The 11,339-nt window shown below is 38.7% G+C and overlaps 1 protein-coding gene across 1 annotated transcript; it reads right to left on the reverse strand.

Moving 5' to 3' along the window:
• Positions 1–8,259: 8,259 nt before the first annotated feature.
• Positions 8,260–8,942, reverse strand: LOC118484742 (protein RALF-like 34). The gene has a single exon (XM_035980691.1). The coding sequence runs from the start codon at positions 8,833–8,835 to the stop codon at positions 8,452–8,454; it is 384 nt and encodes a 127-aa protein (XP_035836584.1). The 5' UTR covers positions 8,836–8,942; the 3' UTR covers positions 8,260–8,451.
• Positions 8,943–11,339: the final 2,397 nt, after the last annotated feature.

An 11,339-nucleotide genomic window follows, 5' to 3' on the forward strand; every position in this document is an offset into this window, starting at 1 on the left:
AAAGGTCGGACAAGGCTTTAAAGCCTAAAACTCGGATCATACATGATGTTAAAACTCGGACCCTCTTAAACAATTAAATCTCGGACCCATACATTTCATTCAAAGAAGGTCGGACTCCCTTGTAACTCACAAAGGTCGGACTTCACATGTTTTAAAAATTCGGAGTTTGGTATCTAAACAAAAGTCGATCATGCTAATGTATAAAGAGGCTCAGACAACATAACACTTGAATAATTCGGACTATAACATATTTCACAAAAACTCAGACTATTTGTCAATCAAAAGTCGGCCACAGGTAACATTAATCATCGAGCAGAACATCATTCTTATGAACATCAGTTACGTTTTAGCATTCATACGATCCAAAACCCTAATTTCTTATGCATCTACATAGCAGTAATCCAATTTCTTAATCAATCATTCTACAAATCAAGTGTCTTAATCATTAAGCAATGATTACACAATGATCAACATCCTTTCACAATAAACCAGAATCAATTAAACAAGGAATCATTACATGTGAAACTAGGGTTTGCAAGAATTACAAGAATCAAGAATTAATACAATCAAACAATCAATTAGGGTTTACAAGTATCACAATAATCAATAAACAATTACCTTGAATGATTCTAGAGAGAATGTGGGAACAAAAATGATGAATGTCTTGCCAATGATGATGGTGATGATTAGAGAATGTGAAGTACGTGCTTTGGATTTTTGTGAGAATGATTAGTGAAAAAGGGATTAGGGTTAAGTATCTCTAAGATTACACTAATTACCCTCTACCTCCCTAAGTATCATATTTTACACATGCACACCATCTCATAACAATTTCATAGTTTCACCACCAAATTCATATATTTACCAAGTCTTTCACAATTAACAAACAACCATGCACAATCACACAATACGATTCATTGCATCAAAACGTATACAATTCCATAGCAATCAATTGTGCAAATAAACAGCTAAACAATACATGAACGTGCAATAAATGCGAAATAGAAATCTTGGAAATTCGAGTTGTCACATTCTTCTTTCACCACATGCTCCAGCTGTCTCGAAAGTAAAAAATCGGCATAGATGAGGCTAAACATATCAATGCATAGACAAGAGTTGTCTTAGTGGCCTCAACTCGAGAGTTGTGCAATTCTCACAATTGACACTCGTAGTCAGTCTGCCTAGTCACTTACTAAAGTGCATGCCACAGCTGCAACTACTACTGACATAGCCAGATTCTCATTCCTTGTTCTAATTATTGTAATGGGTCATTAATTAAATAAGGAAATATGCATCAAAATACTAATTAAAATCTATTTGCTTATGTAACAGATGTCTAATGAAAACAACTCCTTCATTCTCAAGTCTATACTTGAAAAAGAAAAACTTAATAACACCAACTTTCTCGAATGGCACCGCAATCTGAGAATAGTTCTCAAGATGACTAAAAAGCTATACATCTTAGATGGCCCAGTCCCTACCGAGCCTGAAAGTAACACTACTGCTGCTCGTAAGGCACTAGAAAAGCATAACGAGGATGCCGTTGAGGTAGCCTGCCTTATGTAAGCCATCATGTCTCCTGAACTTCAGAAGAACATGGAAGATAAAGATACTTATGACATGATCCAGCAACTGAAAGGCATGTTTCAGAAACAAGCCCGACAGGAGCGATATGACACCATGAAGCAGCTCATAAGCTGTACAATGCAAGAAGGATCGTGTGTTAGTACTCCTGTGCTTAAGATGAAAGGGTTCATTGACCAGATGAACAAACTTGGTTATCCCCTGCAAGATGAAATGGTAGCGGACTTTATCTTGAACTCTCTCCCTAGCTCATATGACCAGTTCATTATGAACTATAATATGAATGCTTGGGTGAAGACTGTGCCTGAGCTACATAGTATGCTCAAAACGGCCGAGATGAACATTCCACATAAAACCAACCAAGTTCTGATGGTCAAGTCTGGTGGTGTTACGAAGCCCAACAACAAGAAAAGGGCTCATAATAGCAAAGGCAAGAAAATGGTTGTTGTTGTTGCCTAATCTGCCACCAACAACAAGCAGGTTGCTAAACCACCCCCTCCCCAGGAGCGTCGGTGCTTTGAATGCAACTAAATGGGGCACCGGAAAAGGAACTGCCCGCGGTATCCAGCTAAGCTAAAGGCGAACAAGGCCAATAACGTTGGCACTTCTTTAGGTATTCTCATTTATGTTATTGAACTTTTTACTGTCTCCAGCAACACATGGGTATTTGATACCGGGTGTGGTTACCACATCACTAATGTTTTGCAAGAGCCTGAAAAGTGGAGGAAGCTAAAACAAGGCGACATGGAACTCATCGTTGGTGATGGGAAAAGAGTGCCCGTTCTTGCAACCGGCACATTTCATTTTTCATGTCCTTCTGGCCTTGTAGTTAATTTAAACAATTGTTTGTTTACACCTGGTATAACCAGAAACATTATTTCGGTTTCCCTTTTGTTTGAACAAGGTTTCAAGTACGTTTTTAATGGTATTTCTATTTCTGCCTACTTGAATGATGTCTTTTATTTTGAGGCTAAACCTCGAAATGGTATTTATGAGATTGATGTTCAAACATGTAATAACATATATCATCTTTCTAAGCGTAACAAAGCTGGTATTAATGAAACCTTTCTATGGCATTGTAGACTTGGCCACATAAGTAAGGCACGCATAAAATGGCTCCAATCCGAAGGGATTCTTGAATCCACTGGACATGACTCCTTTAATGATTGTGAATCTTGCTTAGCTGCCAAACTCACAAAGCGTCCCTTCACTGGTGTTGGTGAACGGGCCAATGGTTTGCTAGGACTCATTCACACTGATGTATGTGGCCCTTTCAGAACTATGACAAGGAACCATGAAAGATACTTCGTTACTTTCATTGACGATTATAGTCGGTATGCTTATGTCTATCTTATGAAGCATAAGCATGAAACTTTTGAAAAGTTTAAAGAGTTTTAAAACGAAGTAGAAAACCAACTTACTAGAAAGATAAAAATACTTCGATCAGATCGAGGTGGCGAATACCTCAGCTTAGAGTTCCTCAATCATCTCAAAGAGTGTGGAATAATTTCAGAACCCACTCCACCTGGCACACCCCAACTTAATGGCGTGAGCGAGAGGAGAAATCGAACCCTACTGAATATGGTTCGATCGATGATGTGTAGAACTAACTTGCCTCACTCCTTTTGGGGTCATGCTCTTATGACTGCCGCCCGCATTGTCAATCCGGATCTGACTAAAAAGGTAAACAAAACCCCATATGAGATATGGCATGGGCGTAAACCCAATTTGGAATACCTAAAAGTATGGGGATGTGATGCATACATCACAAGTGATGCTGATGATAAGTTCGATCCTCGAGGCGAAAAGGTTGTTTTCGTCGGATACTATAAAAGAAGCGAATATTATTTCTACCATCCTGATGCAAATGTTATTTCCATCAAAAGGAAGGGGCACTTTCTCGAGGAAGAACTTCTTAATCGAGGAACTGGAAATAATGTAGTTTATCTTGAAGAAATTTTGAGAACCAACAACAACCGCTGATGAAGACGGAACGTCTGAACAACAAGAAATTATTGCTGATGAATCAGACATGAACACAGGCGTTCGCAGAAGTAGAAGGACTCGTAAAGAACCTGACAGATACCTTTGGCATCTCAAAGGTGCTGAAGTCTTGGTAGTAGATGAGTCTAATGAAGAACCTACTAACTACAAATCTGCTATCTCAGATCCTGAATCTGAGAAATGGCTGGAAGCCATGAACGCTGAGATGCAATCTATGCGTGATAATCAAGTCTGGGACTTGGTTGAGCTACCCCCCGAATCTCGGGCAGTAGGGAGCAAACGAGTTTTCAAGAGAAAAACCGATATGCATGGAAATGTACACACCTTTAAAGCACGGCTAGTTGCGAAGGGTTTCACTCAAACTCAGGGTATTGACTATGATGAAACCTTCTCGCCCGTTGCTATGATCAAATCGATCAGGATATTGCTTGCCATAGCCGCGTACTATGACTACGAGATATGGCAAATGGATGTCAAAACCGCTTTTCTTAATGGGCTTCTCTCTGAAGATGTCTATATGGTTCAGCCAGACGGTTTTGTTGATCCAAAATATCCTAATAGGGTGTGCAAGCTGAATAAGTCCATTTATGGACTCAAGCAGGCGTCTCGTAGCTGGAATCTTCGTTTTGACCAAAAGATCAAAGAGTTTGGTTTTGTCAAAAATGAAGATGAGCCTTGTGTTTACAGAAAGGCTAGTGGGAGCACTATATCATTCCTCATCCTGTATGTGGATGATATATTGATTATTAGAAACAACGTCCCTATGCTTAACGAAGTTAAACACTATTTGGGAACTTGTTTTGCAATGAAAGATCTTGGAGAAGCAACTTATATTCTAGGAATCAAGATCTATAGGGATAGATCTAAGTGACTTCTTGGGCTAAGTCAAAGTACATACATAGACAAAATGATGACACGCTTTAAGATGGAAAACTCCAAGAAAGGAGGTGTTCTTATGACTAAAGGGACTGTGTTGAACAAATCGCAATCTCCTTCAACGGACATTGAAATTAAGCGAATGGAAGCAGTTCCATATGCTTCAGCGATTGGTTCTATCATGTATGCTATGTTATGTACTAGACCTGACGTCTCGCATGCTTTAAGCATGACTAGTCGTTATCAGCAAACTCCTGGCATTGCCCATTGGACTGCTGTTAAGAACATTCTGAAGTATCTGAGAAGAACTAAAGATATGTTCTTAGTATTTGGAGGAGTAGAAGAAGAGCTCACTATAAGATGTTACATTGATGACAGTTTTCAAACTGACCGAGATGACTCTCGCTCTCAATCAGGTTTTGTATTCACTCTAAATGGAGGAGCTATCTCATGGAAGAGCTCCAAGCAGAGTGTGGTGGTGGATTCAACCACCGAATCTGAATATATAGCCGCATCAGATGCTGTAAAGGAGGCTGTTTGGATGAAGAAATTCATAACCGACCTCAACGTGGTTCCAAGCATTAAGAAACCCATCGAGATATTCTGTGATAACACAGGTGCTATTGCTCAAGCCAAAGAGCCTAGGTCTCATTACAGGGCCAAGCACATTCTAAGAAAGTTCCACTACATACGGGAAATTGTGGAATGTGGAGACATCGTGATAAGCAAAGTGAACACAGATCAAAATCTAGCAGACCCGTTTACTAAGCCCATGACTCAAGACAAGCATGATCAGCACATGGGTGCTATCAGGCTTAGATTAGCTAGCAGTATGTTTTGATTTAGTATTTGGATGTATGAACTTTTAACAGCTGTACTTTTTGAATTCATTGTTGATTTACTAGTTAAATGCAATTCTGAATCTTATAACTGTGTTCGATTTTAATACGTTTAATCCATGAATCTTTGCATTCTAAACTATCCGTAGTCGGTCAGACTCGTGGGAACGATTCTGAATTAAGACTATTCTGACTTTGGACTCAAGGAGTTGACTTCCAAATTCACAGACCTCATTGAGAATGACGTTGGATGTAACTCGCATCAAATCATCTTCATGGATCTTAGTCATAAGATGCTTTGATACTGGTATACTCATTTAGTATCCTTTGACCTGAGATACATGTTAGAATTCCGTTTACCAAGGATTATTCTTTGATTACTGTCAACCGTTGTCGCGTAACTGCCAGTCATAAAGGCTTTAATTGGGAATAGTTCTGAAGTTCAGTGGGAGTTGTATGTAGTCGATATGGGATTCTGTACTCTTACATGATATGTAACCGTTAGACATTGTGGCGCCCTCGTTGATTCAAACTGGTGAAGTGTAAGACCTTACCCAAACTTACTGTGTGTTTGTTCGGACCACTTTGACTCTTGATCGAGAACAATAATAATTGAACACCACATGAGAATGAACTTAATCCATGTCTCATTGATTCAATTTATGTCTTTTACAAAAAGGATAAATGACAACAATTACCATAAGTCTATTGTCTTGCAATAGTAAGTTGTTACTAATGGCATGGTGTTTTGGTTAATGACTTTAAAGTGTCATACCTTGTTGGGGGCAGCCATGTGCAGCTAGAGCGCTGCTGACTGTCTGCGTTGAGGATTTTATCGAAGGCCGTCCAAGTGGGAGATTGTTGGATTTATATGTACGAGTTCGATAAGTCAACACTGCTGACCGAGCTATGACCCGTAAGAGTTACACCTTGGGCAACGAACATTAAACCCACTTAACTTGGTTAACTGGTGATCACGAACAATTAACGGAACGAAATATATAATTATCTAGAATAATTATATATATCCACGAGAAACGGGATTTATTATTTATACGGGTTATAAATAATATAACGTTTAATTACTTATTTAATTAAACTTTGTTTTCCGGGCTTCATATGACATTTGGGCTTGTACTAGATGTGTTGGGCTTTAGGAACCATAAAGGTAATTAGGTTGATTGTTAACCTAATTATACTATATATATAATATAATCATCTTTTGAAATGATGATCTGCCGATAAACCAAAAGGAAGTTTTCCTTTTGCTTTGTGAGATACTTACAGCCGTCAAAAGGGAACAAGAAGAAAGGCCACCACTTTCAAAGTGCTGCCACCCTTTGTGTTATTTAGTATTACGACCACCGTCGCCGCTCGGTTCGTGTTCGTGTTCTAGCATTAGTTCGTTGTACCTCGGTGTCTCACACGGTTAATTATTACCCACAAGGGTATAATTTTTCTCATCGGTAGATTAATTATTTTATATACCGTATTTGCATGTTTGTAACCATGATCCTGTTCGGTTCACATTTGGTGTCGATTATTATATTTATTCCGCTGCGCTTTATTAATTATATATTTAGTTAATAAAATATGTCAAACTGGTTTTGATAAAAAGTAAAATTGACACCACTGAATCCCAACAAGCCCAACCTCCTAGCCCCTTAGTTTCATCCACTGTTCTTCAAATTATATTCAAAAAGAAATCTATATATGTATAAGCGCTACAAACAAACCTCACATTCCCTGCCACTTATACGACCTAACACATATCATTATCGGAGATTCGCTGATATCATATACGGACCGTATATGCCCACAGAGTTCATATACTTGTCAGGGTGTCAAAACAAGATTTTAAGTTTGTGATTAGCTTAAGCCTTTAGTATTTGGTTCATTCTATAAAGGTAATTATTTTCATGTTTCTAGTCACCAGTCAGTTGCGACCGCTAAAGTAATTTTTTGCTTACACTTTTTTCAAACCGTTGTGCATAAATCTCCAACTTGCTCCAGTCTATAAGTAATTTTTTTAATAGTTAATTTCCTTAAAGGTCCAACCTACACTTGTTGTTACCATGCTCCAGCCTATAAGTAAATTTTGCCCAGTCTCACCTATAGGTAATAGAAGTGTTGTGTCACCACAACGTTGTTTTTAGAGATTTGTCACATTAGAAGATTGTTAGGTATAAAATAGTATGAGGGGTCAATTGTAATAATAGTATAGTGTGAGGGTTTAGTGGTAACATGTGCTTGTAAGTCCGTTCATAAAATAAACGAACTGGGAACTGAATTGGATAGCTATTGATTTGAGAGATAATCTCCTCCTCTTCTGTGATTCTTCTTCTTTTACAATTCTTTAGCTCATAATCTCTTTATTACCATTTTTACACCTAACAATGGTATCAAAGCATTCGTTCCTCTGACTGTGTGGGTTAGGGCAACGACAATAACAACACGAATCAACATCAAGGGTTCAAGAATTAAGGCAACAACAACAATCAAGATCCTCAACAACATCAGCAAATCAAAAGAGTAGGTTACCATGGATGAATTAATGTCATTGAGCCAAGAAGGTATGTGAAGTCATATATGGATTAGATGTGATCGTGAAGGAGAATGCAAGCCAAAAGTCATGGTTAGACATGGTGGAACAAAAAAAGGTGTAAGTTGAAAATGGCGGGGGTATACTACACTAACGGATCTGGGTAAAACGCCTAATTGAGTTAACTTTCAAATAGTATAGGATCGTTGAAGAAAATATATCCTAACTTTGGATTAATCTCGGGCAATAGGTCAAAGTTGTGATTATTAAAATCCAAATTTCTTGAACTTTTATACAAAAATCATTATACTTTATTTACTAAAATACAAAATAAAAAAAATAACAAACAATTATACGGGTCGTATAAAGATATACTCATGGGAAACTCATGGGAAGTAACTTAGCCACCGTCAGTAAACACAATAATTATTAGTGTTGTTCAATTCAAGAATATCTAATACAAACAATAATTGGACGTTCAAAGTCCTATAAACACAAATTATTAACAGATCCAATTCTGAAACACATTATTATCATCGAAACAACACGACCTTGAATTTATATAATAAGCAAACCTCAATTTGAATAGTGGGCGGAAGGAATAGTTCACCGGCGGCAACGAGTGATGGTGGAGCAACCTCTACTATAAGGATGGACGGGGCCTCTAGCTCTCCAACAATTGTGAGTGTAGTAAGACCTCCCGGAGCGTGGAGGACACGGGATTCTGTTCGCCGACAATGCACCATACGAAATGTAGTATCTCATACGCCACCACAGCAAAGACCTACCACCGGAAACCAATAACTCTTCGTCATCATGGGTTGCATCCACCACATCATCGAAAACTGACATCATCGACATATCTTCGGTGTCTAGGTGCAGCGAGAGCTGCTTCGTGGCGTCCCCAACAGCTGTGTTGGCCACAGTGGCTTGTGCGAGTATTAGTAGCAGACATAGTGGGGTGAGAGTGTGGACAAGTGTGGGTGCCATTGATGCAGGGAGAGTTTGTGAAGAGTTGGAGATTAGTAGAGGGAGAGGGTGGGGTGAGGACGAAGAGTCACATGTGATGTGTGTTATAAAGTAAAGTGTGGAGTGGGGTTGGTGGTACAGCTGGTGAGGATTAATGAGTGCAGGTAGGGGCTACTGACTTGCGGTCGGGTTAATTTCCGGCGAAGGTAATGATAAAGGGAGGGGTTAATCAGGGGTGGTGCTTTTTGGTAAACAAATTAGTGTCGACTGATGGAGATGGATTTGGAGCTTTCTCATTATTGGATGGGATGATGGTCATGGCGTTGGAAGTTTTGTAGTTTTAGATAGAGTTAATTACATGCATAGTTACTTCATGTCGTTTAGCTAAAATGGTTTTTTCTACTTACCCATAACCGATTTAACTGATTACATTGGACACTTTAATAGAGCCGTATTATTGGCACACCTTGGGAAATTAAATCGATACCTTCAATACACATCGTATAGGCCTATACAATGCGTATTAAGGTTGGTTCAAACTTCTAGGTCAGTCAAAGACTGACAACGTCCCCTTATCAAAAAGTAATATGCATCATATAGGCCTATACGATGCTTATTGAAGGTGTCGACTTAATTTTTTAATTTTGCAAGGTAGCTTTCTGTCACGCGGTAGCTTTCTGTCACGCGAACGAAGAAGCAACACTTTGGACATTTGTTGGTCTTCAAACATCTAGGAAACATTATTTGAGAATACCTCTGAATTTATCGAAGCTGTAGAATGAGATCCTCCACTGTTGGGTTATCATCTTTCAACCCCATTTTCCCTAAATTTATCGATTCTGTTTTTTCAACGGGGATGTAATGCAACGATTCCTCTCAATTGAATAGACGGACACTTGCTTCATAGGACTCACTTGAATCATCTCGGATGTAATAACAGTACGTTTAGCATCTTTGCTTGCTTGAATTGCAGGAAGCAAAGGATAACGAAGATGAACATTGTATTTATCACGAAAGTACTGAACAACCGAGATAACAGCTCCGGTTTCATCAGCTGCATTTTGGAACAAGAAGTCCAACAATTCGTTCATTATCTGTTGTTGTTTCAACAATATGAATGCACGCAACAAATATCTACAATCCAATCAACGCACATTATGCGTTCAAATCAAGGGTCCCATCATTACAACCACTTATTTGAAAATGGCCAGGAGAGTTGAAAAAACTGCAATTGGAATTGATCTTGGAACAACATACTCTTGTTACCATATGTGTAACACCCCGTGTTTTACAACATACTAATTGCGATCTGTCACTCCTTGCTTAACTATTGATTGTACTCTTTGACTTGTAATCGAATCTTTTGTTTTGGTTGCTTTAGTTGTATTATGTGGAGTATCTATTAACAATCGAGGTTTAATCGCATGTTTTATTGCTTGATCGCTAATCGCCTCGCAACTCGAATTATGCGTTCTGGATATTGTTTTACGTGTGTGTGCTACTTATGTGTTACTTGTGCATGTTTACTTTATGTTTGTGGTGGTTAATCGAAACGCAACCGTAACTCTATTGCAATCGCAACTTAATCACAAACGCTAAACGCCCGTTAATTAAGATGATTGTATGTTAGATATAGCGAGTTTCGATTAAGTTAATTGTAGCTATTATTAATCCATCGCATCGCTTAAACGCATCACAACGCTAAACACGCGAAACAAAACGCCGAAACTCAACACGTCGGACACTGCGATCGAATGGCCAATCGATCGAATGGCCGTCCGATCGGATAGCCATCCGATTGAAGTGCTATCTGATCGAGATGGTATCCAACACTTGCACCCTTGCACTCCACTTTCCTCTTTTGGCAACCTATAAATACCCCCCTGTCACATCACTTGTGACGTGACAGCTCTCTCACTCGACCAGCAGCGCTCAAGCCCTATTTTCTCTCGATTTCTCGCGATTCTTGTAAGTTTTCAACTCAAATCTTGTACTTCTATGATCTACACGCACTTCTTCATCATTTTCACCCTTAAATCTTAACTTTTAACCGTGAAATCAGTGGATTTGAGATGTTCTAGGATGATATCATCATGGAGTTCTTATGAACTTCAAGATTTGGCTTCATTCCACCAAGAACAACTTAGATCTGAAGGATGTCCACATGATTAAGCAATGTTTTCGCATAGATCTAAACATTTTCAAAGTTAAAAGGATTGAAAGATGCTTTTCCAACTTTCTTTCAACTCTTTTACACTCAATGCACTCAAAACCGATAGAATCGGAGCTCATTCAGGCCTTCTACTATTCTCTAGTGTTGTGTCGGTTTGAGATCTGAATCTTATCAACGAGGTGACCGATTTCAGGTTGAACATGAACACCGTTATGAACAGTTAATGTAACACCTCGAAAATTTACGACCTATAATGTATTGACATGTGTTATAAGCTGGAACGTGTTAATGAATACTATAGAGGGACTAAAGTTGACAAACATAGAAAGTATGTGAATTCAAGGGTTCAAGA

This window comes from Helianthus annuus, chromosome 12, assembly GCF_002127325.2.
Source record: "Helianthus annuus cultivar XRQ/B chromosome 12, HanXRQr2.0-SUNRISE, whole genome shotgun sequence".
NCBI lineage: Eukaryota > Viridiplantae > Streptophyta > Magnoliopsida > Asterales > Asteraceae > Helianthus > Helianthus annuus.